The following is a 26,454-nucleotide window of genomic DNA, read 5'->3' on the forward strand; positions in this document are numbered from 1 at the left end:
TCAACATCAGTTATAGCAAGAATAAACTTTTTTTTTGTGACTTGTTTTGCCTGCCACCAAAGTATGTATGTAAAAAGACTGGAGCAGAAGAGCAGCGTAGATGGGCTATTATGAGGTTTCAGTTTGATTGGTGTGGGGATGGGTAGCTCTCCATTCTTTAGAAGAATGAAGCCCAGCATTGAATTTTGACTTAACCCAGTATGTTAAGATCATTGAGTCAGTTGCACGCATGACTTTAATGCTAAGTAAAACTCTGGTTGTACGCCTGCTGAGTAGGAGGCGTGTTTCTGTGCTGTCTCTAAAATAGTATTGCTCATAACTGAAATCACACTTTTCACTGTTAAGTTGCAAGGACTATTGAGAATAAAGTCTGTTTCTTGCCTGCCACTCTTTGTCATGTATCTAGTCTTGGTAGCTGTGCATGGGTGCCAGGCTTCCATCTGCTATTAATATGAAGAAAATACTGGAGCATTTATTTTGGTGGAAAAATATGAAGCATTATCTGGATTTTGCAGACAGAAAGTAGACTTTGCTATATTACTATAGCAATCCTCTTTCCTGCCCTGTAGAAATACCAGTGCAAAAGGGAAAAAAAAAAAAAAGTTCACTGTTTTCGCTAACAACAACAAGTCCTGTGGCACCTGATAGCCTAACAGATATTTGGGAGCATAAGCCTTTGTGGGCAAAGACCTGCTTCGTCAGACGCATCATCTTATTGTTTTTGAAGATAGAGTAACATGGCTACTTCTCTACAGTTTTCACTGAGTTTTAGTTCATGAGAATTGACCTCTACACTTAACTTTCTTGCTGTTGGGTGGGGGTTAGGGCAAAGGACAGTTTCAGTGGAAATGAGAGTATTTGTATTTAAGCACTTTTGACCTGACCAGGACGTTGTTCTAAGTAAAATGATTTTTCACCACGTTTTGCTTTTCTTTATATTTTGTTAACTTGAATTTAACCTCTGCGTGGCCTCTTTAAAATACATTTTTGTTTCCACAGATTGTTTTGCATCTATATTATGTTACCATAATTTTAATCTTACGTTTTGCAGATTTAAGTAAATGATCAAACAAGTATGTAATGAGAGAGAACGCCTTGCTCTGCATTCGCTTTAGATGTCTGTACACTTTCACTTTGTCTAGTCTCTACACATACCTGAGAAGAGCAGGTGACTGCTTGGGTGTATCTTTGTCAATACTGTTAAATTTGTGTAATGCGTGTGACTAAACTTGTATAATTACTCATGGTAGTTGGTTAAAACCTTTCTGCTAGCTGATGTTTGTAAAACTCACCTGTGACTTTGCTGCATTGAGTGGCTGAAAGTTCCCAATGCTTAAGTGCCACAGGAACACTTCTTCATTAAATTATTTGGATTAAGGAACAATTTAATTGCCAGACAAGTTACGAACTGTATAAATGGCACAGGATTAGAACAACTATGCTTTAAAAATTTTAGTGGTGCAGTGTTAAATGTCATATCTGTATACATTTGCTTGGAGCTGGGCAATATTGAAGCAAGTGTGGTCTTATCTACCTGGCACGTATTTCTTTTGTATTGTGGCAAATGTTGCTGCTGTTTTCAAATTCTTTGGAAAAACTTCACCAAACAGTTAACCTGCATGAGGAGGAGGGAGGGAGGTACAAATGTGCCGTGTGGTGGTGGTGGTGTGAGAGTTTCTCCTCTTTGTGTGGGAAGTTTGTGTATAAAGCACTTGGGTGTGACTTCTGTTTGGACAGTTTAGTGCTTATAAAAAATATTTAGGTGCCTTTTTATAATCAATATTTCACATTATTAAAGTATAACATTTCTCAGTAGGCTAATGCATTTGGTTCTTTAGTCTTCCTCAGAGCAGGCTTCTCAGCTGTCCTCTGCTCACCCAAGATCATCTGCTCATGCCGAGAGTTAACAGCTGGCTTGGCGGGTATATGGAAGGCTAACAGAGCTGGGCTCTGGTAACCTGAGGAAGGAGATACATGCTATTATCAAAGAGAATGTTTTCTATGCTCTTCTTTCCCTCTTCTTGACACAGAAGTGCTTTGTGCAACTGTCTGAGGGTGAGGCAGCGCACCCAGGGGACAGTACTTCAGGACATGGCTGCCTGAACCATTTAGAGTTACACAGGCCAAAGCCCAGCACCCCTGATAGCTTCCAGTGTCTAGATGGAAATCAGTAACCTTCCTTGGGTATCTTGTAATGGCTGTCAACATGCAGCTATAATTAGAAATGGTTTCTTATATTCCGCACTAGTTTCAGTTAGGGGACAATTTCAAGATGGAGTTCCACATGAGCAACAACATAGTGACCTAGGCTTAAAGTGATAAAGGCATAAATAAATGTTGCAAGGTCTGCATCTGCAAGGTACATTGGTTCTGCTCTTACCAGGAACAGATGGGAAGACCTGGTTTTGGCTGCAGCTGGTATCTTAATCTCTAGCAATAGTTTATATTTTGGTAGACCCCTAACTATGGCCAATCTATAATAAATAGTTGGCACATTCTCTCAGCAAGAATCTTTGCTGTGTCTCAAATCTGCTGGCATTCTCTCAATTTTATCTGGGTTAAGATGCAGCGAGTTAGCCCTCATCCAGGCAGGCACCACTTGCCAGTAAGAGACTAGGTCAATCCACCATGTTGCATGAATGAGAGCGAGTGCGAGAGAGCGCAGAAGTGCTGGAAACTCAGACAGAAAAGGCTCATGTTTGTCTTCTCAAGTCTTGCATCTGTCTGAAACAAACTTTCTTCAAGTGAATGCTAGCAATGGAACTTAAACTATCAACCAACCAGGACAGTTCCAAGAAACTTTGGCACCGCCATCACTCCTGCTAGTATACCTTTATTTGCCATTTGTAGAGTCATGGACTAAGACCTGGAACATTTTGTTGCAACTGATCAAACTCAAAATGTGACTCCCTCACCAGTGTTTTAATAGCCTCTCCACTTCTTTCATGTGGTGCACGTTATCTGTAAAGACTAGCGCAATATGAGGGTGAATTAAGGAGTGGGGCTGCTTACAGGCCTTTACAATGAATTTTTTTCCCCATTATTTGAGGAAAATCCAACCAGGCCATTCATGGTGGTCTGTTAGCAACATAGAAATTACATTCCCTCAGCAGACTCTGAGAGCAATCTATCAAACTGATTTCAAACTCTGTAGGACTGCCAATGCCTAGCTGAAACTGTTGGAATGAGGTTCAGAGAAAGCTTGTCCTCTACCCATGCCATATGATCTGCTGCTAAAGGGAATGAATTTTCATGTGCATGTTAAATCCTTCACTCCAGAAGAAAATATTTAATTCTTCAAATTATGCATAAATAAAACATATATGGCCAAAGCAAACACTCTCAACATCTATCTACATGCTCTGTACAAATTTCTTCCTCCCAGCATCACCCAGGATTTTTTTCCCTCTGTTCTAGTATTGGACCTTTTAAAAAAGGGAAGTTTCTTCACATCCGTATCACCAATTTAAAAAGCACAATTGCTCTTGCAAATCAACCACCTCACACAAGTTCATGCAAAAAGGAGAGAGAAGGCTACAGATGCTGGAGCCCCTATGCCTCCCTTCCAGTCTTGCTTGGCTGTAGCTTCAAGCCTCTGACAGCTTCCTTTTCAGGCACTGGCTGACCATCAGTGCACTTACTATTGGGAGACTTCTGCCTCTTCCTGATTGTTAGCACAGTAAGCGCCGGGGATGTGCTTATGTGTGGCAGAGGTGAGAGCATGCCTGATGGCTATACCATCCTCCTAGAAGTGCTGTGAAGTAAGTGCTGAATGTTAGTACTCTGAGTAAAAAGGGGAAACTTTTAGCCAGTTTCAAGGCACCCCTGTCAACATCCTCCATTGGGAGGAGCCAGTCCACATAGTGAACTGCTGCTATTGCATTGCGCTACTCCATAGCAGAGTATGCATGTCCAGTGTGGGGAATGATCCAGCCATACTGAGAAGTTTAGATTCTCGTCTGAATGACAGTTGTAGAATAACAATGTTTAAAGCCAACACCAAAGGCTAGCTGGTACTTGCTGGCTGGCATTGCACCAGCTGGTATCTAGAGAAAGACAGCAAGCCACAGGAAAAGACTGCAGCGGATGGAAGATCCAGGGTAGATAAAAATGAACACTTTTTTTAAAAATTGACTTTTAAAATCCAATAAAATAAAATGAATTATGAAATACATCTGCAAAAATGAGAATTCCTGTGGCATTTTATGGGCTGAGAGATGTTTTGGAGCATAAGCTTTCATGGGCAAAGACCTGCTTTGTCAGATGCAATGTAAATTTTAAAAGTAAGTTAGAGTTAAATCCTATTACAGATAAGTTACACAAAGGCATACAGTCTCATGGCTCTAGTCTGTCCAGCTGAAGTACTGTGTCTTGTTGCTTGAAAGTTTTGGGTTTTCAGTTTACTTTTTAGGCTGCTAAAACACAAGCTTGCAGAGAAAACACAAGCTGGATAGGATGGTTTTTGTTTCAGGGCTTAAGAGTTGATGACAGCCAAGCATGGCAGAGAACTTGTCTTTTTTTTAAAAAAAAAAGACAATATATAGGAAAGAACAGAGCAGCACAGAAACACAGTGGAGTGGATCATAAAGAAAAAGGGAAGGTGTTACTCAGAACACAAGCAGAGCTACTTATATTCCCCACGCTTTTATCACAGGAAAAACCGTTGTGGCTTCTGGGTGTATTTCTGAAGAAATTTGCTGTCTGAAGGGAGTTAAAGGAAACTTTGTAGAGTGTAAGCAGTGCTAGGTGATGATCCAGGGCCTAGTTGCAAGAATGAAAGAGTGAAGTAGCAAAAGGAAAACTGCTTATTGGAAGAAAATGTGGATGAAGATGTGGATATGGCTGGGTGGATCAGCTGGTTAGTAACTTAAATAATTGACTTTGCAATGCATCATTCTTCAAAACTGTCTTTTAGTGTAAGTGTGGTTTGACAAGTAAATTCCAAAATTGTTTAATGTGTTGGATGTTGCTAGAAAAACAGTTTAGCATCTCTGTGGCTTGTTTTAATTAGTTATCTAAGTTTTTAGAATTGGTCACCCAGCTTATTGCAGAAAGCTGCAATAAGGAAATCTAGAGATGCCAGTTACCACTGAGTGTCATTTTCATATTTTATATTATATAATACATGCTCCCTTTTTAGTGTGACCGTAGACCGTAATGGGGATGCCATAGGTCAATTCCTTATTTCACTTCAGGATAACTTTTCCAAGAGAAGCACATTTTATACTTATTTTCTCAAACAGAAGTGCTAGTGAGTTCAATGGAACAAACTCCAAAATTAAGTACATTCTACATGCAGTCAGTTTGAGCTTTTTCTGGTAACCTAATTTTAAATCATTGTTTTTTTGCGGGGGGGGAGGGACAGGTGAAATTTAAATCAGTGATTTAAATTAATCCACCCTGGAAGACCTGAGACATCTATTATGTGGGCACAAGAGCAATCAAATGCCTTAAATCACAGAAGTTTGGTAGCCTGTGTAGTGCCTTTGAATACACCAGCTGTCAAGGTGCGACTGGTGGTGGTAGAATGAGGCTGTGTAGTTGGCTATGCTGAAATAGATCTTGGACCCTAGGAGGGCGTTCCCTGCGGGTCTGATAGAGCCTAATCAACATGGCAGTTCCTGAATCTCATATAGCTCTTGGGAACTAGAAGCAGGGATAAGAAATGAGATTACAGCTAGAGGTTATGCCAGTTGACATACCTTGGACGTTGCAGGGATAATCTGCGAAGATTCACCCTTGAAAGGGATGAATGTGGGAAGCAGGAATGGCTGAGAGAGACTTCAGTGTGCCAGTAGTCAGTCAATCCGATAAATGTATTGGCAGAGAGAGTACATCTTTAAGTGTAAAGACAATGGCCCCCGTCATTGAGTAGAGGATGGGTTAATCCCCCCCAGATGACAGTTTACACCTGGAATACAGCGTCTGTTTTGGGCATGTTAACAAATGCATTGGCAAGTTGGAGTGAGTGCTGAAAAGAGGAACAAAGCTCCTGAAGGGCTTGCTCTGAGTAAATATCTTAAGGCTGGGCTGCTTCAGATCCTCAAACTGCAAGTTGTAGTGATTGGGTTATTATAAATAGGAAGAATGAGGTGACACTAAAAGGAAATATATAACTTTGTTTTAAAAAGCTTGTTTTGAAAGTACACGAGTTTCTGAACATAGTTTAGAAATTAAAATGCAGAAATAGGCTTATTTAGACAGTGGGGAGGGGAAAGCTTTGGCTGAGATTAGGTTTTGGAATGACCTCGAATTTATAACCCTTGTCACCTGGGACACGCCAATCTAGACTAGACAGACCTCTGGAAGAGGTTGCTAGCGTGTGACAGGATGACTTGGAGGTATTTTATAGATCTGTGTTTAACTACCTTCTTCTGTAAATATATGCAGCTTGTTGGCTTTAAACCAAGCTGTACTTCTGTGCTTTCAGTTTCATGCTGTTTGGAAACAGTGCCTAATATCTGATTAGGCATGGCATGCAGAGCAGCATACAGCCAGCTGGCAATAAAAACTGATAACTCTGAATTTCTTTAGCCTGGTGTGTGCAGGTTAGTTGGGCATCCTTCATACTTAAAGTATAGACAGTGCAGATTGTCTTGTCTGGTTGAAATCCTCTGTAGAATATGAAGAACATGAAAGATGAAAATTTCATATACAGTCAAGATTTGTAAAGTCTAAAGTAAAACAAAATGGCACCTTGAGAGAGAACCTTCAAAACTTCTTCACCTTAACCAAGCAGTTAAAATAGAAACAAGCATTTAGGGGTTCTAAAACTTGGTGATTATGGGGAGTGGATGTGTCTCACTTTCATCTAGTGTAGTTACACTTCCCCTTCAGTTAAATTTTTCCTCCGTGATGTCAGTTAAAGAATGTGATGGTCATTGCTCCTGTAACTGAGAAATGGACTCTAGTTTAATGGACACTATCTTACCAAGTTATTTCCCTGAGAAGCAGCATTCACTTGCTGTGCAAGACCTTTCCTCAAGCTATACGTCAGATGTGCATGGTTCCAACCCAGTATAGGTCAACAACCAAAGGGGTGGGGGAACGGTCCTTGTAGAGCAGTGGTGGATTGAACCTTCTGATAATAAGTGTAAAGGGAGACAAGAGCAGAGGTAGTGTTCTCTTTTGTGTTACTAACATCTGCTAGTTGTTCTGTACTGTAGGCTGTTGCCTTAGAGAGGTCTTCTTCTCCCTACAGCCCAAAGAAGGAGCAGGGGAAGGAAGATGACTTCACGTTTACTAGAAATCCATTAACCAGAGTCTACAACCAAAATCACAAGACCAGGACCTTAACCAACACAACTGCAAAGAAGAACCAGCTGGCAATCTGGATTGGTACAGGTGCTTGTACCAAATCTGTGTGTTAGTAGGTGATAGTACCTTAGTGGAAATATGCAAACCTGAGGTAGAGGCAAACAAATACAGACTAATGGACTGTAAAATAGTTAGGCAGTTCAATATACTTTAGATTTTCAAACCCAGTGAGGATGACACATTTTTCTTTCTCTTCTCTTTAAAATATTGAGGTTGTACTATAGAGGTTTGTGCAAATTAGTAGAAAGTACCTTGTGTTGCCAGGCTCCGGGGCTGGATGACATGGTGCAGTTCACTAGACAGTTCCCCTATTCATTGCCTCTTGCATTGGCTGTTGTTAGAAATCAGTAGACTGGCTAGAGGGACTGTATGACCCAGTATGATCGTTCTTATATGCTAACTTGCCATTTTTTGTGCCCGGAGGGGATGAGAAGTTGATTACCCAAAGCCTTTGTAGCATTCTGCCTCTGAAGCAGAAAACAGTAGTAAGTAATGGACACAAAGTTAAAACCTCTTGCTCATTAAAACCCTGGCCTGGGTAGATGCATTCACAGAGGTATCTGTCTCTATGCCTTGCAGCACTTGGCTTGCCTGTGTGGATGGTACTGTATTTTGAGTTAAGCTAGGCATCCTTGTAACATCCTGCTCTTGAACCAGAAGGTGGCCTTCTGTCTCTGAATCAGGTCCAAAGACCATTCCCTTTCTGCAGGCTCCTTCTTTGATATTGGCCTAAGCTTTATGCTTTAGTGTGGTAGGTCATGAGCAGGAGCATGGAAAAGGGGGTGACTGGGGTTCAGGGCTTTCCCCAGAGCAGGTAAACTCTCTGGGAGCCTGGGGTGGGACAAAAAAGGGTGGGGGACAGGGTTCACTTTGCAGGAGGTAACTCCTAGGGTACAAGTGTGGGGCCTGGGGGTGTGTGCAGGAGCAGCCTGGCAGTGAGGGTCAGTGGTCTATGTGATGGAGAACGTACCTCAGTGCACCACTGCTGCCTCGCCCAACTGGGGGAACGGCAGCATGGAGAAACGTTCCCAAGGGGTTTTTCTCTTCACTTCTCCAAGGCACTGCCCCATTGCTCTGATTGGCTGAAATTCTAGCCAATCAGAGTAGCAGGGATGGTGCCTGGGAGTGGTGGAAAAAACGCCTCTCCAGACAGCAGCTTGCTGCTATTTTCCCAGCTGGGGGAGGGGGTGGAGCAGTAGTGCTGCCACCCCCACTTTCTGTCTCCACAAGGCAGAGCCCATGAGCCAGAGTTGGTTCCATCTTGCCTGATTCTGGACCATGAGACTTGGGGCTCCAGACATCCTACCTTGCCACTGGCTGGATGCTGGGGAAGCGAGCCAAGGGGACTGGACCGGGACTGCAGGCTCGGGGTTCCCAGTGCCTGCTGTATAGCATTGACCATATCCTAAACCAACAGAATGGCACAGCAGCAGCATTGCAATGTAGACATTCATTACCACAATGGGGAGGGGTTCTCCTGTAGCTTTACAGCAATGCTAGCTAGCTCAGTGAAGGAATTCTGCTATCATAGCACTATCTGCACCAGGAGTTAGGCTGCAATAATTACATCACTCGGGGATGTGCCTGGGTAGAAGCAACACTGGTGTGTAGACTTGGCCTTAGATTGTGAACAGCCAGGAAGGGTGGTGCAGGAAGTAGTTGTGTGACAATTACATGGTTGTAATTACCTAACACACTGTAAGCCTTTGCCCCATAGCAGTGTTGTGAAATCAGCATATCTTGCAAGCAGAACTCCTTCCACTAGTAATTTTGTGGGCATGCAGCGTCCAACACTCAGTTTCAGCAACTCTTAGCTGTATAGTGTTGTAGTGTTCTTCCTGTCCCTGGGTCATGTTGATAGTGAAACCCCTAGTTAAGTTTGCTCAGCCTCTTTTATTGTAAGGCCACATTTTCCGTTGCTTAAACTGAAAACATTTGGCCTGGAATTTTCCATCCCAGAAGTTTGCTTCATGCTGAATTTTTTGAAAACTTCAGCAAAAACAGTTCCTCTTTTATCTCACAATGAGGCTCGGGAAAAGCATCTTACAACCATTCTGTTGAGAAGCTCTAGCTTTGTAATAGATTTAAAATTTGGCAGGGATATCAGTAGGACTACTCCTGTAGTGTGAAGGATGGGCACACTGAGACCTGGCAAACTTGTATCAGGATGGGGCTGTTTAGGACATCGCTTTTAGTTGCCTCTTTCTGGTCACAGTGTTGTAAAACATAGTCTTGGGTGACTAAATCAGATTCTTACTAGAGAGAGTGAGAGAGAGGAGAAGGATGTTGAGGGAAGCAATGAAATTATCTCATCACAGGTAGTAATTGGGATTGAGCCAGTGTTGGTAGAGGTAGCAGTGTCTTCTATGTCCTCTTTCTGGCATGGTCTGGTATGACAAAGGCCTTGAGTCCGAGGAGATAATGGAGGAGGGAGTCATAGTGGTGATTGCTTGCTTCAGTAGTCAGTTTTTCTCTCCAAAGTCGTTTTATGGGTCCTAAACAGTAGTGCTCCCTGCTCAGACCACTTACCATTGTGTCTACCTGTCTGTCAGGCGTTTTCCAACACTTCTGGTTTACTGATTTGTTTTGATCTGATTTTTGTTTAGGTTTGTTTACTGATTTGCTAGCCATAATACAGTTCTTGAATTACATCTGTAGGCCTTTTGGTTTGGACTAATTCAGTTTTTCATGTCTCACTTACACACTTTCCCCATCAGTTGGGGCAACTTTATGGGCCCAGTTATCCCAAAGTTGAGCATAAGTATTGGAAGGTTGGAAGTCTCTGAACAAAGTCCATCTTGAATGAGACAATAGGGGGAAAACAGAATATAATTCTGTAATGAGTGTGCCATAACACGTACACACAAGGGAGCCAAATGAAGGTTTCATGGGAGAAGAAATTCCAGAATTCAGTTAACTTGAGTACTTGAAATAGCAACTGTAATTTTCTTTTTATGGTAGAGTTTAATGTAGGTTTTGTATTTTAAAAAAATGGAGTAACAGGCATTGCAGTATAAAAGTGCTCAATATAGCAGTTTGGAGGGAGAGGGATAGCTCCGTGGTTTGAGCATTGGCTTGCTAACCCAGGGATTGAGCACTCAATCCTTGAGGAGGCCCTTTAGGGAATTGGGGCAAACAGATGCCAGGGATGGTGCCTGGCCCTGCTGAGAGTGCAGGGAACTCAACTAGATGCCCTCGTGAGGGGTCCCCTCCAGTTCTAGGAGATGGGTATATCTCCAATTAAAAAAAAAATAAAATAAAATAAATTGCCTGGTGTAATCCATAGACTATATTGGCATGGATGGCACTGAATGGCTTCCACTACTAAGTTCTATGAAGTTTTGTGTCCCATTCTTTTTGTGACCTAGTTCCTTCTTAGTAATATCAGAAGGGCTCTGGGTATTCTCTTGAAAACAAATTGCTTGTTATGTTGAGTTGAATTGAGGTTCTTTCCATACCCAGTTCTCTGGCAAATGCTTTTTGTTGTGGAGTATGCTGCTCATGGAATTGGAAGACTTGGAAATGACCCCACAGAAGACTTTGCATAGTGAGCATAGATCTGTGCCGTTACTGCAGGAGCACTTGGTGCAGGTTATACATGCGTTTTAGCATACCTTTCCCTCCCCACACTCTTCAGGTCCTGCTTTGTGAGGTATCTAAACACTCTTGAAATTCCTCCTCCATTGCAATTTAAATTAAAAGAACTTTGTTCTTGTGTGTGTAATTTTGAGGCATTGTCCTCTTAAAGCCCCCACACAGCCTGCCAAGGACTTCCCCCTCTCCCTGTCATTCGCTATAGGAAGTAGTCCGTGTTGGGAAAGATCTGTCTCTTCTCTGCGGCTGAGCATTTCTAGTGGAATCTGAAACAGACCACATTCCTGTAGCACCTTAGACTAACAGTTTTATTTATTAGATAATGAGGTTTACATAATAAGACAGTTAGTCTTCAAGGTGCTACAGGACTGCTTGTTTTGTTTTGTGAAGCTCCAGACTAACATGCCTGCCTTTGAGACTTTCGTTTAATATCTTGATCTTGAAAGTCTATCCCCACACGACCCCCTTCTTCTCCCACTCCTTTTTCACTTATGGTTTGCTGGGATAAAGGTTTTTAAATAAGGCTCAATTTTTGACAGCACTTTTTTCTGTTTTGGATGAACCGCTATACGCTATTGTAAACTGACTTAAGTGCAGCTGGTTACAGTGCTCTTTAGGGTTTCCTAGTATGGAAAGTTGGCAACTTTGGTCCGATCAGCACTATCCGGCTTTTTCTTATTGAGAGTGGCTTCTCCTGCCATAGCCAGCTAAAAAGGAACTACTAAGAAAAGGCTTATATCCCTGAAGAAACTTGATTTCATAAGCAGGCCCTTTTTGTATTCACTGCAGCGCAGTTAATGCTCAATCTTGTACCACACGAACAGGAACGTGTTTGTTCACTAAAGAATGAGAGCGACGTATGGGGGCAGGTAAAGCATATTTCTAGATTCATAGAAACAAAGGACTGTGCGAAGCAGGGGCCAAAAAGGAATCTTCCCCCACTTTCTTCCTGGGGTGTCTGGGTGAAGGTCACTAGAAAGACAGCTGCAAGATCTGTTGGGAATTCCGTCCAAGGACTCTTAAGAGTGAGCGTCAGCTAAAAAGTCTCCTGGTGGAGACTGCACTCTGACCTCGGTGGGACTCTGGTGCTGCAGCAGTGTCCCTGAATGCATCTTCCTCAGTGTGTAGTGCACCTGTCCCTTCTGAGTGACCAGGCACCAAAAAAAGACCTCACCAAGGAGCTGTGGCACTATCGTGGCACTTCCTGGAACCATTCTACTATTTGACAGTTCTTCAGCCCATCACCCTAAGAGTCTGAATACCAGTGGTGCTTCAGTCAGGCCTTGGTGCAGGTGCACATGATGCAGCCACTTCCATTCCCCCCTGAGGGAGGGATTGGGTGGTTGAGTCTGGCTATGCACGCTCGTCAACAGTGTCTGAGAGTCTGCCACTCCCACTGACTCTGGAGGCATTTCAAGCAAGCGACTGAGAACATCCTTCCACTGACAGCCTTTCTCGCTACCCAGAATGAGACAGCACCAAAGTCTCTGGCACCTTGCCCATTCTGCTCCTGGGTAAACTGGTGGTGATGTCACACTGTTCCTCCTCACCATGGCACCATCAGCCCATGGCTCAGAGTTCTGGGCACAGGAGCAGATTGCTGGACTCCTGACTCTGGTTTTCCAGGGCACAGGTCCACTCTGGTCCTCTGACTCAGAGGTGTCCTGAGTCCGACTTCTGTCTGGTGCACAGCTGCCATGGGAGCAGTTACTCTTCCTCATGGAGCCAGAAGAAATTCTAGCTGGAGCACTGGCCACTGCAGAGGCAGAACCCTGCCCATGGGCCTTTCACCAAGTCCAGGGCAGGACCCTGAATCCCATTCAGCATTGGTGGCATCAGCTTCCTTCCTTCTGCTGAATCAGCTGATGTCCCCTGCGTCATTATCCACACCCTTGGCACTGACGATGCTGGTGCCTGCACCAGTCCGTCCCACCTCCACAGTCAGATTTTAAAATGCTTGCAACGGCTTGGCAAATCGGTATACTTCCTGGACCAGTAAGGTTACTCAGAGGCTGGTCCTCGTCCATTATCAGAGGCTGTACGTGACTGCCAGTGGGGTTCTGTTTTCTTTTTTGGGCTTAGGTGACTTCTGGATACCCATCTGGCTGTTTCCTCTCCTCTTATACAGGTGGATATCACAATAGTACAATATCAGCCATCACTTATTGTCCCCAGCAAAAACTTCTCCAGCACGTTATCAGTGATCTAAAAGCTATCATGGAGAACAGTCTGTCTCTTAGACCTTGGGAGACAGGCCAGTCCTCTCTTAGACACTTCACCAACCTGAGGAAAACCAGCAGCTACACACCAAAAACAATAACCCAGGAACCAATCCGTACAACAAATCCTGTTGCCAGCTCAGTCCAGCGCCATCATAGGACCTGACTAAGTCAGCCACACCATTGGGGCTCATTTATCTGCACCTCTGCTAATGTTATATGTGCCAGCAGTGCCCCTCTGCCATGTACGTTGGCCTAACCAGACCATCTATATACAAAAAAAAATAGACACATCAGATGTAAAGAGTGTTAAGGTACGTAAACTGGTAGAAACAAGATGTCCTCTGGCACCTTACAGACTAACGGATTTTTTGGAGCATAAGCTTTCATGGACAAAGGACCCACTTCATCAGATGCATCATCTGTAGTGTATAGAGTCATATGAGTGATCTTTACCAACAAAAGCTTTATGCTCCAAAAAATCTTAGTCTGTAAGGTGCCACAGGACTTCTTGTTGTTTTTGCAGATACAGACTAACATGGCCACCCCTCTGATACAGACTGTTAGAGCATGTCCTCTCCTTGGAGGTTGTTGCAGATTTAAAAGTGGCTGTCCCTTAACAACCAAAACAAACACAAACCCCAAACCAAAAACAAAAAATCCCAAACACTTAAACAGACTTTAAAGAGGAATTGCAGAGCTACAATCCATTTGTAAACTTTATGCTACTAATCTGGAATTAAATAGGACTGGCTGACTCACTATGAAAGCAATTTTCTCTCTTGGTATTCACACCTTCTCATGTATTAATGGAAGTGGGCCACATCCACCCGGACTGAATTGGTCTTATTAGCACTGGTCTTTTCATGTGCTAGTATATTTATGCCTGTCTCTGTAATTACCAGTCCATGCACCTGACAAAGTGGGTTTATGCCTAAATTAATCTGTTAGTCCTTAAGGTGCCACAGGTTCTGGACCAATGATTTCAGACAAGAAATTCTGATCTGTGCTATTGGGTATTTTGATACTGATGTTTTCTGTCTTGTGCTGGGCTAATCTTATTTGGTACCCAAATATAGATCCTTTTTATGATTAATTTAGGTTAAAATTAGAGAACCTGTTCAGTTTGTCCTTTGTGTCATATGGACACATTCAGTGGTTAAGCTCATCAATGTGGCAGAGCGGTGAGTCATGAGGTCACCTGACGGTGGCATGCAGTATGGGGAAGGAGCATGAAAAAGTTAGTCCAAAAGTCAACGGTGTTCTCCCTTGTTGTAGATCACAGAAGCCTTGTTAAAAGAAAGGGATAAACAAGCTAAATGGAATGGAATTCCCCTGCTGTTGCAGAAACTGTATGAGAACAGCCATCCAAACAGTGACTTCTCTCAATGCCAAAGCATCCTCAAGGTAATATATCATCAGTTGCTTATCGTGTTGAAATACCCCTCTAGCTCTTCGTGTTGCATTCTAGAAAACTTGACTTCATAGCTTCAATCCTTGGAATTGGGCATATGGTGCTGCCCATCTGTGGAGTACATAAAAATGCATGTGATCACAGCCAGGCAGCAGTCGATTATCCAGTTATTCTAGGGCAGTTATGGAAATTGTACATTGCTCAAGTGCTGACTGAATGGTGATTGTTTTTCCTTCTCAGGAAATTTCTCCACTCCTGTCAATGGAGGCTATGGCGTTTGTCACAGAAGATAATAGAAAACCTGCTCAAGAATCCACTTTCCCAAACACATATACATTTGACTTGTTTGGAGGAGTAGATGTAAGTGTTTGGGCTTTTGTGAAACATAGCTACAGTTGAGTAACCTCTGAGGCTTTTGAGAGTAAACCATAGAACCATGATGTATGATTAGGAGCTTTGGTATTGTCACGTTTGGTTTCATAGAAGTATCCCTATAGATTGTCTACTCTCAGTTTGGCGTGCAAGTATTTTCCAAGATATTTCCTGTTCAGAAGAGACTTTCCATGTGGTAAATTAGTCTTGGTAAGATTCTCTTCTGGTTCTGGAGCACAGAACAAAGATGGTATTCTTTTACACTAATGCCTGATGTTTCGGTAGAGTCTTAAGAAAATAGCTAAATTCTTAAAAATGATGAGCAGATACCAGACCGTTAAAGAAACGTGCTTTCTGATGACCTAATTTGTGTAACATGAAGAGGCAAATGTCACTGTTTATAAAAGAAAAATAAGTATCCAAAGTACTAATAGTAAGTTTCTGCTGAACTTTTTTCTTTCTCAAACTAATCAAATGATACTGGGAACTCCTCGAGTGCCTGCTGTCCAAGGAGCTCTTGGGGAGGTTGCGGATCTCAGGATTGGATGTTCAGACACAGAAGTTCTTTGAGCAGCGTCACTGTGGCTGCTCTGCTGCAGGTGTGCTTGTGCCCATACAACACTGATCAGAGACCTCTTGGTAGCAGCTAGACTTGCCACACAGTCTCCTCATGCCCTGCCACAAGGCTAACAGCACACGGGGCTAACCTTTCTCAATTTCTTCTCAGTTGCCCTGCTAGAGACAGAGCCATGATCAGTGTATTTGTGATTAACTTCTTTAACATTTTTAGAAGCTCTCCTTCAATCCTAATTGTTTTTTCTTTTTGAAAACAAACTAAACATTTTCATTTTCTGCAACTCTCCTCCCCCTCTTTTTTCATGTTCCTAATGAGGTATGCCTGGCTCATGCTTCAAGAAGTGCCTCATTTGCACAGATATCACGCCTGGGCAAATAAACTCTCTTGCTATATATGCTGCCTTTAGAAGGGCCACCTTCTGCAAAAATGTGGTCTCTGTCAACAGCTTAAATGTAGCTTTGTATTGCTGAATATGCATAATATTAAAAATAAATGAAATCTGTAACCCAAATAGAACTAATCTCTTCAGTATACATCGGGGTGACTCCTTCAGTGATTTCCTGGAGAGGTAGTTAAGTTTTTGGTTCCAAACAGCTGAGTGGCTAGCAATTGGTTTAATTCACATGTGCCTTCAAAGGTATCGGAGGAGTTTGGCCTCTTTGAACTCTCCTGGTCTTCAGAAACTTTTGCTCCTTTTGTCTGCCTACAGAGGTTGTGCATACTGTTATCATCTTACCATACCTTCCCTATCCCATCAGCCTTCTGAGCTGTGGCTTCCATTCCAAGCTTAAAGCTCACATGATACCATGTTGTTTACTGTGTCACTCCCATGATGTGCAAGCATTTAGCAGACAGCAGAGTTGGCCGTTAGGTAGGATGGCAAATAAGGAAGGGAAAGAGTCTAATTAATTGACACAAAGTCCGGAAAGGACCATTGTGATATCTAGTCTTATCTCCTGTATAAAATAAACCACAGAACTCTGGGAGAAGCAGATCGTCTAGAAGAAACCTCCAGTCTTCATTTATCTGTGGTGATTTTGTTATCTTCCAGATCCTAAATAAAAATTCCTTATTTATAGTTACATTCGAGACCCATCGCTTAGCCAGCTTTTCATCCATTTAATTTACATTAATTTCCTATCCTTCTCTAGTTTTTAATCATAATCTCATACAAGACCAAGTTAAACGCATCACAGAAATCTGTCATGTCATAGCTTGATTACAATCAAACTTGTAAATTTGTCAGAAAAAAGTTATACAGGCTCTATTTTCTGTAAGTTATTGTTGATAGGCATTTAATTATATTCTCCTTTAATGGGTTTAATAGAGTCCTGAATCAGTTATTCAGTTATCTTACCTAAGATGATGTAAGGCCAAGAGTCAATGTTCCCTCTAATCTTTTCCATCAGTGTGCAGAGTAAATTTTTATGTGCACTCTAAGTAGAAACAAAACCTAGCTGTGGGTGCTTTGCTAGTCAGCTGCGTGGCATTTGAATCTTTCCTGAGTAGTCGCACAAGTACACAACTTACAGGGGATACTAGTGACAGACCTGTGATTACTCAGGTCATCTTAGAAAGGTAGCTGTTTTAGTCTGTATCTTCACAAAAGAAAACAAAAGCAGTCCAGAATTCTCCAGATCTGACGTGGGTCTGTCACATGAAATCTCATCGCCTAATGAATAATGTTAGTCTTTTAAGGTGCTACAGGACAGGTAATCTTGTTTACCGTTTAATGTCATGCCAACCTCTCTAGCGTTCTTTCAGTCTTCTTGGAATTTCACTAGTGCTGCAAGACTTAGTGCAAATCAACCTTTATGATCCAGTGAGCTCCTCACCCAGCTCTTTCAAAACTGTTTGTGGCACGTTATCTAGACCTGCTGATTTTAAAATATTTCACTTCAGTAGCTGCTGTTCAACATCCTGCAGTGCTGCTGATGTGCCGGCACAAAAAAAACACTTATTGATTCTACCATTTTTCATATAATAAACAAATATTATTTTCAGGATTCTTTTTGTTCATAATATATTTAAACTCCTTATCGTCCTTAGCTTTGCTAATTCTAGAAGTCTCTCTTTGTCCTTTTAGCTTCCCTTAACAATTTTCTACAATTCTGAATTTCTGATTAATACCAATTTCCCCTTTCTTCTGTTTGTTGAGGGAGGGATGGAGGGGCAGTTCTAGCTGCCTGCACTTCCTCACTACACAAGATCATGTTTTTTTGATCATTGTAGCTTTTTGGGCATCTAGCAAAGTATCTTTGAACAATTCCCAATTTTTCAGTTTTCTTCCGGATGATCTGGCTTTTGTTTTTAAAGTTTGTGAAAGTGGCTATTTTAAAGCACCTAGTATGTATATAACTGGTCTGGACTTTATTATGCTTGGACATTATAAATGTGATAAATTCTTGATCACTTACACTTAAGTACAACTATTTTTATTTCTGTGATCAGTTTCTCTCAGTCCACAATAGATCGAATATAGAAATTCTTCCACTTTGAGTTAGGAAATTTATGTATGATAAAGTTTAGAAATTCTAAAGCTGTTTTAGTACTGGCAGACAGCAACCTCCAGCATGTCATTCAAATTGAAGTCCCCCATAACTGTACACTTTTTTTTTTTTTTTTTTTCCCCCTTCCACATAGCAGGTAGATGCTTAAGGAGCAATCTTCCTTTTTCCAAAGAAGATTGGCAGTCTGTAGCAGACACTAATACCTGTCTTGTCCTTTATAGGTTAATACTTTAACCTGTAAACATTTTAAGATAACTTCCTTCCCAGTTATCGGTGTCTCAAAACCAGGTAATGCCATTTTTGACATCGTTCCTTAAAGTATAATTGATTTTTTTTTTTTTAAACATACCAATTGTACAAATCATTCTACCTGGTTTCAATTATGCCAGCCAGATGAAATTCACACAAATGAGTAATTCCAATTACTTTTGTTTGTTACCCAGGTTAGTACCATTGGTAATTAAATTATTTTTCTTTTTGTCCTTCAGTTGCTTGGAAGATGGTGTGAGTGCTCATATGTTCCCTTTTTGTTATTAGTTTAACCCTGCTTCTAACAGCGCTATCTAATTTGTCTCCAAGAAGACTGGTTGCCCTTCTACCAAGGCTGAGGTCCTCCAAACAATAGAGCCCTTGTTCTCCTTTGAGAAACATTGGTCTACCTTCAAAGTCAAATTCCCCCACCACTTTTAGCCAGTGATTCACTTCCAGAATCTTCTGCCTTCTGTTTTTCTTTACTCAGAAATGGGCAGGATCTCACAGAAGATTGCTTGACATGCTACTTCAGCATGCTTGAGTTCTTCAAATTCATCTACTGTCACAGGTGTCCTGTAATGCAGTGTTACTGATGGATATATGAACCATCACCAGTGGATCCTTTCTTGTTGACTTCAAAACCCTATCTAATGTTGAATCTTGGTTCTTGGAAAGAAGCACCCTGTCCTGTTGCCTGCCCATCTCTTTCAGGATGTTTTTCGGATTTTTTTTCCCCCTCTGAGTATTGAATTCCTGATAAGCACCACCCATCCTCCCTGGGCAGTTGAAGTATTTTTGCACAAGCTTGATTTTTTTCTTTCCACACAGGTTGGGTTGAGTTGCCATTCACAGGTGTGTCTTGTACTGTTTTCCTTTCTTTTGGACCCGTTTGGTGCTTGAGAGAGATCATCCACAGTTTCCATGTTGAGGACACACCATCAGTTGGAAATTTTTAGCTGTGGACTTCATCCTATTTGTCTTCACTTGGCTGTCCCCCGCTTTCCCACCTCCAGGCTTGCAGAATGCTGCCATGACCTGTTGTATCTGGTGGTTATGAACTGGGAGACCTTCTCACAGACTTCCTCTCTCTGACTCTTTGGTATTGAGCTCCTCTTCTGAACCTGGAGTACTGATGTTTTGTAAACCTAACTGACTAGGAACTCCTCAGCTGTTCTGTTTCTCAGTAACATTTCTACTTCTCATGCCAGTCCAAAAGTAGTCTCATTCAGCACAGCCACCAACTTGCATTTCATGCACAGGAAATCCCATCTGTTGTCAGACAGGAAAAAACATGACACATGTTTAGCAGGTCACCACCACTGTTGTATTGCTAAGCAGCTCGATAGCTCAAGTGGTGACCCTGGAAGGAAAGGCTGTCGCTCCTTCTCTAAACTTCCTCAAATCTTTCCAATTATTTGCTTGTTTGTTAGGAGAATCAGCTTGCTCTACCTATCATAATTAGGGACTATTTTAATCTAAAACTCTTTGCTTCTGGTTGCAAGGACAGTGACTGTTGGTGATTGCCTGTAGGATTGAAATGATGCTAAAATCTGGTGGGTTTGGTGTTTATTCCTGTGACCTTGAATAGCCATTACAAGGATTGCTTTTAGTGGGTGGAAAAGGGCACTTGGCTCAAAAAATCAGTTTGGTAAGTTTGAAATATTTCATCTAATGTTCATTACCTCAGTTCCAAAGGGCCAACCCAAATGGGACCTCACTGTGTGATCTCTGCTAGTTCTTGGAAAGTGTAACATGCATGAATGTGTGGAGTGTTACAGGGACATCTGCAGTGCCTGACTTGCTTCAAAACAAGCAAGAGCTCAGGTTAGGTCACATGATATTTCATGCAGCCAGAAAGGAAGTAAATTGAGGCAGCCCTGTTTTTATTGATTCACTCACTTGTCTACAGCTGTTTAGGGAATCACTGATTTGGGATAAAATTTGAGATAAAACCCATGCATCGTGAGTGACTTTATGAGCCTGTTTTAAAATGACTCCACACTTCTGTGTGTTCTTATTTTCACAGCTTCTAGTGGAAATTCTTATGAGACCAACTCTTATTACGCAGAAAAAGAAACAGAAAAGTAAGTAGATGAGGTTTAAGATTAAATAGCTGTTTTTCGGTATCTTGTTTCTGCCTCCATTTATTTATATCTTTCACCTTTCTCTGCTAAACAAAGATTTCGTTTTTACTGAAATAGAAAAATTGTCTGTCACTCTTTGTGATGCTAATTTACGAAGGGGTAAAGTATAGTGTGGATGTGTTTAAGGCATAGTTGGTTAGTGTCTATATTTTGAGTGACTAAATTAGGTTCTTCTTCGAGTGTCCCCGTGGGTGCTCCACATTAGGTGTCAGGCTCGCCCGGCGCCGCAGATCAGATCTTCCAAGCAGTTTCTGCCGGACCGCGCATGCGCTGGTGCGCGCCGCTCCCTTGCGTGCTCCTGGCCACGTGCGTGATCCAGTCCCCACCAGTTCCTCTTAACCGCCGTCGGCTGCAGACGGAATCCGACTAGGCTACGGCCAAGTTAGCGTATTCAATGGTTTTAACTGTTTTTCTTTAAAGTTTTCAAGTTCTTAGGCTACTGTTAAGTTAGCCAGTTGTTATTTTCAAAAAAAAAAAGAAACAACAAGCGGGACGGCATTCAGTCCAGTCCTAGTAACAAGCGGAGCACGGGAGGCCAGGAGCCTAGGGCCATTAGCCCTCCTGCCGCGGCAGGCTATCGGAGAGGAGGAACACAGCACAGAGAAGGTGCTAAGTACCCCATTAACAACTGAAAGACTCACCAACAATGTCCTATTCAGGATTCAAGAAATGTGAGTCTTGCCGAGAGGCAGTGCCAGCGTCTGATGGGCACAGTCACTGCATAAGGTGCCCGGGGGAGTCCTATGTCACGCAGAAATGCTCCTTCTGTGCAAAATTAACAGCCAGAGTAAGGAAGGACAGGGAGATGCAGCTTGAAATGCTGCTCTTCGACAAGGCCCTCCAGCCAGACGTGCTGGAGCGGCCGCAGCAGGAGGGACCCTCCGGGGCCCATAAAAGGAAAGCCGCCTCCCTCACCCCATCAGCGCAAAAACGGAGGAAAGTCTCTCCCCAGCCTGATCCCTGCCGGCAGCAACAGGGAGCGGGACGAGAGGAGCGCAAAGCCCCCAGCCGCAGCAGCAGCTGATCGGCGGAGGCACGGAGAGCCACGTGAAGGCGGCTCAGCCTCCGATAATCAAACAGCCGCCCTGCACCACAGGCAGGGCGGCGGCTAAACAAGCGCCGGTACCGGCAGCACCGCAAGCAGCGGCACCGACCCCGGGGAACCAGCGGTGCAGAGCACGCAGGCACGCAGCCTGCAGGCACCGGAGGGCACCGCCCGTGCGGCACCGCCCATAAGCGTGCCGAGCACGGTGCGGACAGGGCCGAGATCCCCTACACGTCAGGGGGCGGAGCTACCCCCTCAAGGGAGGGGGAAGGCTGCACACAAAACAAGGCACCGCAGCCCCTCTCCAGACAGGGCTGCAGAGTTGCTTTCTCTCAGCCCTCCGCTCATGCTGCAGACTCCAACTAGGAGGCAGGGTCCCCCCCTAGCCTACCCGGAGCCCCTGCCTCCATTTTTACAACCAGCCTCGCCCTGGCTGGGACCACCTTCACCCTTCCTGGGGTTTGAGCCGCTGGAGTACTACCACAAATCACTCTCTCCAGTGTCCCAGGTCTCTCGACGATCTCGCTCCCCCAGACGCAGAGGGTATGCACCAAGGGAGTGGTCTAGGTCACCTTCCCAAGAACAGTGCCCATGCTGCCATAGTCGTCCCTATCATGCGGGGCATAGACACCACCAGCAGTCTAACAGGGAAAGATCCCCACAGACGGTCCCGTATTCCCGAGGGCAATCGCGAACGGGGACAGAGACTCAAGTATCTCAGGGGAACTGGTTATGGAACCCCGAGATTTTTCCCTTGCAAGCTTCCAGCGAGTGGATGTACCATCACCAACAGGAACCGGAAGGGTCCAGAGAGGCGTACCCTAGTGGTTCCTCGCTCTCCTCCCCGGACGAGGCTACGGCCCCGGGGGACGTCCATCCTCCGGAGGATCTCAAACAGTTCCAAGAGCTGTTTTAAGAGGGTGGCCTTCACGCAAGGCATCCAGACAGCAAAGGTGCAAGAGAAACACCATAAGCTCCTCAAAAATCTGAGGCCTCCGGCCTCCTCCAAAATAGCAATACCATTTGATGACGCAATCTTGGAGTCCGCCACTATGATATGGCAGACCCCTGCGACTATTCCGCCTGTCCACAAGAGAGCGGATTTAAAAAAAACAAAAACAAAAAAACTTCGTGCCGGCGAAGGGCATGGAGTTCCTGTTCAGCCACCCACAACCAAATTCCTTGGTGGCGGAGTCGTCCCAGCACGGGGGAACAGACAAAGATGCCAAGAAGCTAGAGCTGTTCAGCAGAAAGGTCTACTCCTCTTCCACTCTACTGTTGCGAATGGCAAATTACACAGCGCATCTAGCGAACCATAATTTCGACAACCACATTAGGTTAACCTCCCTCATGGACTCGTTTCCAGAGGGCAAGAAACCGGTGCTCAAGGCCATCGTGCAAGAAGGCTACGCGGCCTCGAGGACGGGAGTTCAGATCGCCCTGGATGTTGCGGACCCAGCAGCACGCTCCACAGCTACGGCAGCGGTGATGCGAAGGGAGTCCTGGCTCCAGACTTCGGGCATACCGAGGGATCTGCAGGCAAAGATAGTCGATCTTCCCTTCGACTCGCAGAAGCTGTTTGCTGAATCAACTGACTCGGTCCTTCATTCCAGTAAAGATTCAAGAGCCACACTTAGGACCCTGGGGATTTACACCCCTCCATAGAGAGGGAAAAAGTACTACCCTCAACAAAGACGGTACCAGTACCACAGGGGTTACGAGCAAGGGCGACATCAACATTACCAGCAGTACAGAACTCCAGGCGACGTTCCCAACAGAGCCGTGTGTCCTCGGGGCAGGGCCAAAGGCCACAAGTTTGACACACAGATCCAGAGCTGCGCCATCACTACCATCGCACAAGGTCATCCGAAGCAGTTATTCCACCATCGCCTCCGACCATTCTATAATCCAGTGGCAAAGGATCACCGCAGACAAATGGGTGCTGGAGATCATAGCCACGGGGTACGCCATCCCCTTCCAGTCGCTCCCACCGCCACGACCTCCACCCAGGCCCCACCTCCAGGAGGCCTCCCACGTAGCGAGGCTCAAGCAGGAGGTGGACCATCTCATGCTCATAGGGTCAGTGGAAAGAGCGCCGGAGCAACTGCAAGGGAAAGGGTTCTACTCGAGGTACTTCCTCATGGAGAAGAAGACAGGAGGCTGGAGGCCCATCTTATATCTTCGAGGCCTCAACTGGTACCTGCGCAAGCAACGCTTTCGGATGATCACAATTGCCTCCATCCTTACGGCACTGGACGATGGAGATTGGTTCGCAGCCCTCGACTTACAAGACGTGTATTTTCACATAACTATCCATCCGGCTCACCGATGATTCCTCCGGTTTCATGGTAGGCAAAGAACATTTTCAATACAAGGTCCTACCGTTTGGCCTCTCCTCGGCCCCCAGAGTCTTCACCAAGACCTTGGCAGTGGTGTCAGCCTACCTGCACAGACAGGGGGTATTTATATTCCCGTATCTGGACGACTGCCTACTCAAAGGGGCCTCGAAGGAGGAGGTACTATGCATGATAACGCGTCACAGCAGGCACGTTCTCTTCGCTCGGCCTGGTTATCAATCTGGCAAAATCAAAGATAGACCCCACACAGGACATAGAGTTCATAGGGGCACGCATAAATTCTATTACAGCGAGAGTGTACCTACCAGAGACTCGCTTTCGGGCCATCGGCTCCCTCGTGCAAGTCATCACCTTCAGCCCTACGGTGCCAGTTCTGACGTGCTTACAGCTGCTGGGCCACATGGCAGCGGCGACATTCGTAGTACAGAACGCCAGGTTACACATGTGCAGCATGCAGCACTGGCTGGCGAGCGTATACAAACCGGCAGCACACACCGTTCACAGGGTGGCGTCGCCCACAACAGAGGTGCGCAAATCCCTGCAATGGTGGGTAAACCCCAAGAACCTGCTAACAGGGGTACCCTTCCACCAACCACACATTGGTTTTTTCTTACTGCAGATGCCTCCCTCATAGGGTGGGGAGCACACATGGGCGAAGAGGTGACGCAAGGGCTGTGGTCCTCCGCGGAGCAGTCACTGCACATAAATATACTGGAGCTCAGAGCAGTGTTCAACGCCTGCAGACACTTTCGAGACCATATACGAGGCAAAGTAGTCGGGAACAGTACAGACAATACCTCCACCATGTTTTATATAAATCAGCAAGGAGGAGCTCGGTCCCGTGCCTTATGTGCGGAAGCAGTCCGGTTGTGGAACTGCTGCATCGCCAACAATATAACCTTGAAAGCCTCGTACTTACCAGGCGCTCACAATGTGAAGGCAGACCAGCTGAGCAGGCATTTCGCACTCACGCACGAGTGGCAGATCTGTCCTGATCTGCTGCGACCAATTTTTCACGCATGGGGTTTTTCCCCAGATAGACCTGTTTGCTACTCAACACAACAAGAAGTGCCCATGATTCTGCTCCAGGGCAGGACTGGGACGGGGGTCCCTGGGGGATGCATTTGTGATCTCCTGGAGGGGCCCCCTGCTTTACGCTTTCCCTCCCATGGTGCTCATCCACAAAGTGTTGCAGAAAGCCAGGAGGGAAGGAGCCTGAATGATCCTGATAGTCCCAACGTGGGATCGACAGCCATGGTTCCCCCTACTCCTGCCCATGTCAGACCGTCCGCCGATGCCCCTTCCAGTGGCGCCGGATCTGCTCACGCAAGTCCAGGGGTCCATAGTGCATCCACACCCCCAAGGCCTGCGACTACAAGCGTGGTTAATCCATGGCTCAGCTCCCTAGAGAGCACATGTACGGAGGAAGTGCAGCAAGTCCTAGAAAGTAGCAGGAGGACTTCCACCAGGAAGACCTATAAGCAGAAATGGACTCGTTTCACGGCATGGTGTTCTACCAAACAGCTAGCCCCCCTTTCGGTGCCTATACCTGTGATATTAGAGTATTTACTGGACCTCAAGAGAGGAGGACTCTCGCTATCCTCATTAAAGGTCCACCTTGCCGCCATTTCGGCGTTCAGACACGAAGAGGAAGGGCACATGGTGTTCGCCCATCCCATAGTTACCAGGTTCCTCAAAGGGTTGGTAAACCTATACCCCCCTCGGAAACCGCTTCCACCTTCGTGGAACTTGGACCTGGTGCTTAATGCGAAAACGGGACCACCGTTCGAGCCTTTGGCCACGGTTTCCCTCCGCCTCCTTACGATAAAGACGACCTTTCTTCTCGCAATCACGTCAGCTTGCAGGGTGAGCGAGCTTGCGGCAGTTATGGCAACTCCACCCTGCGCTGTTTTTTCCAAGGAGGCGGTAACCATACAGCTGCATCCAGCCTTTGTTCCTAAAGGTTCTTCTGAGTTTCATATTAATGAACCTATCGTTTTACCCTCGTTTTATCCAACGCCTCATAACTCTAACAGAGGCGTGCCTACACCTCCTGGACGTGAGGAGGGCGCTAGCTTTCTATATAGACAGGACCAAGTCCTTCCGGAAAACGGATAGACTCCTAGTCTCTCTCGCTCCCAAATCAAAAGGAGAATATGTCTCTTCGCAGAGAATCTCGAAGCACATCGTATCTTGCATAAAAATGTGCTATGAACTCAAAAAGACTCCTTTACTGGCCATGCCCAGGGCTCATTCCACTAGGGCGGTGGCAGCATCAACAGCCTTTTTCAAGGGCGTTGCGCTAAAAGACATTTGCAGAGCGGCGACCTGGTCATCCTATGACACCTTTGCCAAACATTACGCCCTTTACAGGGTATTCCAAGAGGATACTCGTCTCTCGACAGCGGTCCTCTTGGGGACAAGCTGCACATAATCCAATTACCCACCTCCTATCTTGGGTTACTGCTGGGTAGTCACCTAATGTGGAGCACCAACAGGGACACTCGAAGAAAGAAAGGTTACTCACCGTAGTAACGGTGGTTCTTCAAGATGTGTCGCCATGGGTGCTCCACTACCTGCCCATCCTCCCCGCTCCGGATCTCTGTTTAGTGTTTTGCAGGAGCATCCGAGGCGGTTGGTCAAGGAACTGGCG

At 44.8% G+C, this 26,454-nt stretch overlaps 1 protein-coding gene across 3 annotated transcripts in view; it reads left to right on the forward strand.

Annotated features, from left to right (window-relative positions):
* TRPC4AP (transient receptor potential cation channel subfamily C member 4 associated protein) overlaps nucleotides 1–26,454 on the forward strand; it is a 61,555-nt gene that overhangs the window by 1,065 nt on the left and 34,036 nt on the right. For all 3 annotated transcript variants that reach the window (XM_075012073.1, XM_075012074.1, XM_075012077.1), the window contains exons 2-4: nucleotides 14,409–14,537; nucleotides 14,785–14,904; nucleotides 20,282–20,339. In XM_075012073.1, coding sequence (XP_074868174.1) covers nucleotides 14,409–14,537; nucleotides 14,785–14,904; nucleotides 20,282–20,339 — 307 coding nt within the window. The remainder of the gene's footprint in view (nucleotides 1–14,408; nucleotides 14,538–14,784; nucleotides 14,905–20,281; nucleotides 20,340–26,454) is intronic.

Source organism: Carettochelys insculpta, chromosome 17 (assembly GCF_033958435.1).
Source record: "Carettochelys insculpta isolate YL-2023 chromosome 17, ASM3395843v1, whole genome shotgun sequence".
NCBI lineage: Eukaryota > Metazoa > Chordata > Testudines > Carettochelyidae > Carettochelys > Carettochelys insculpta.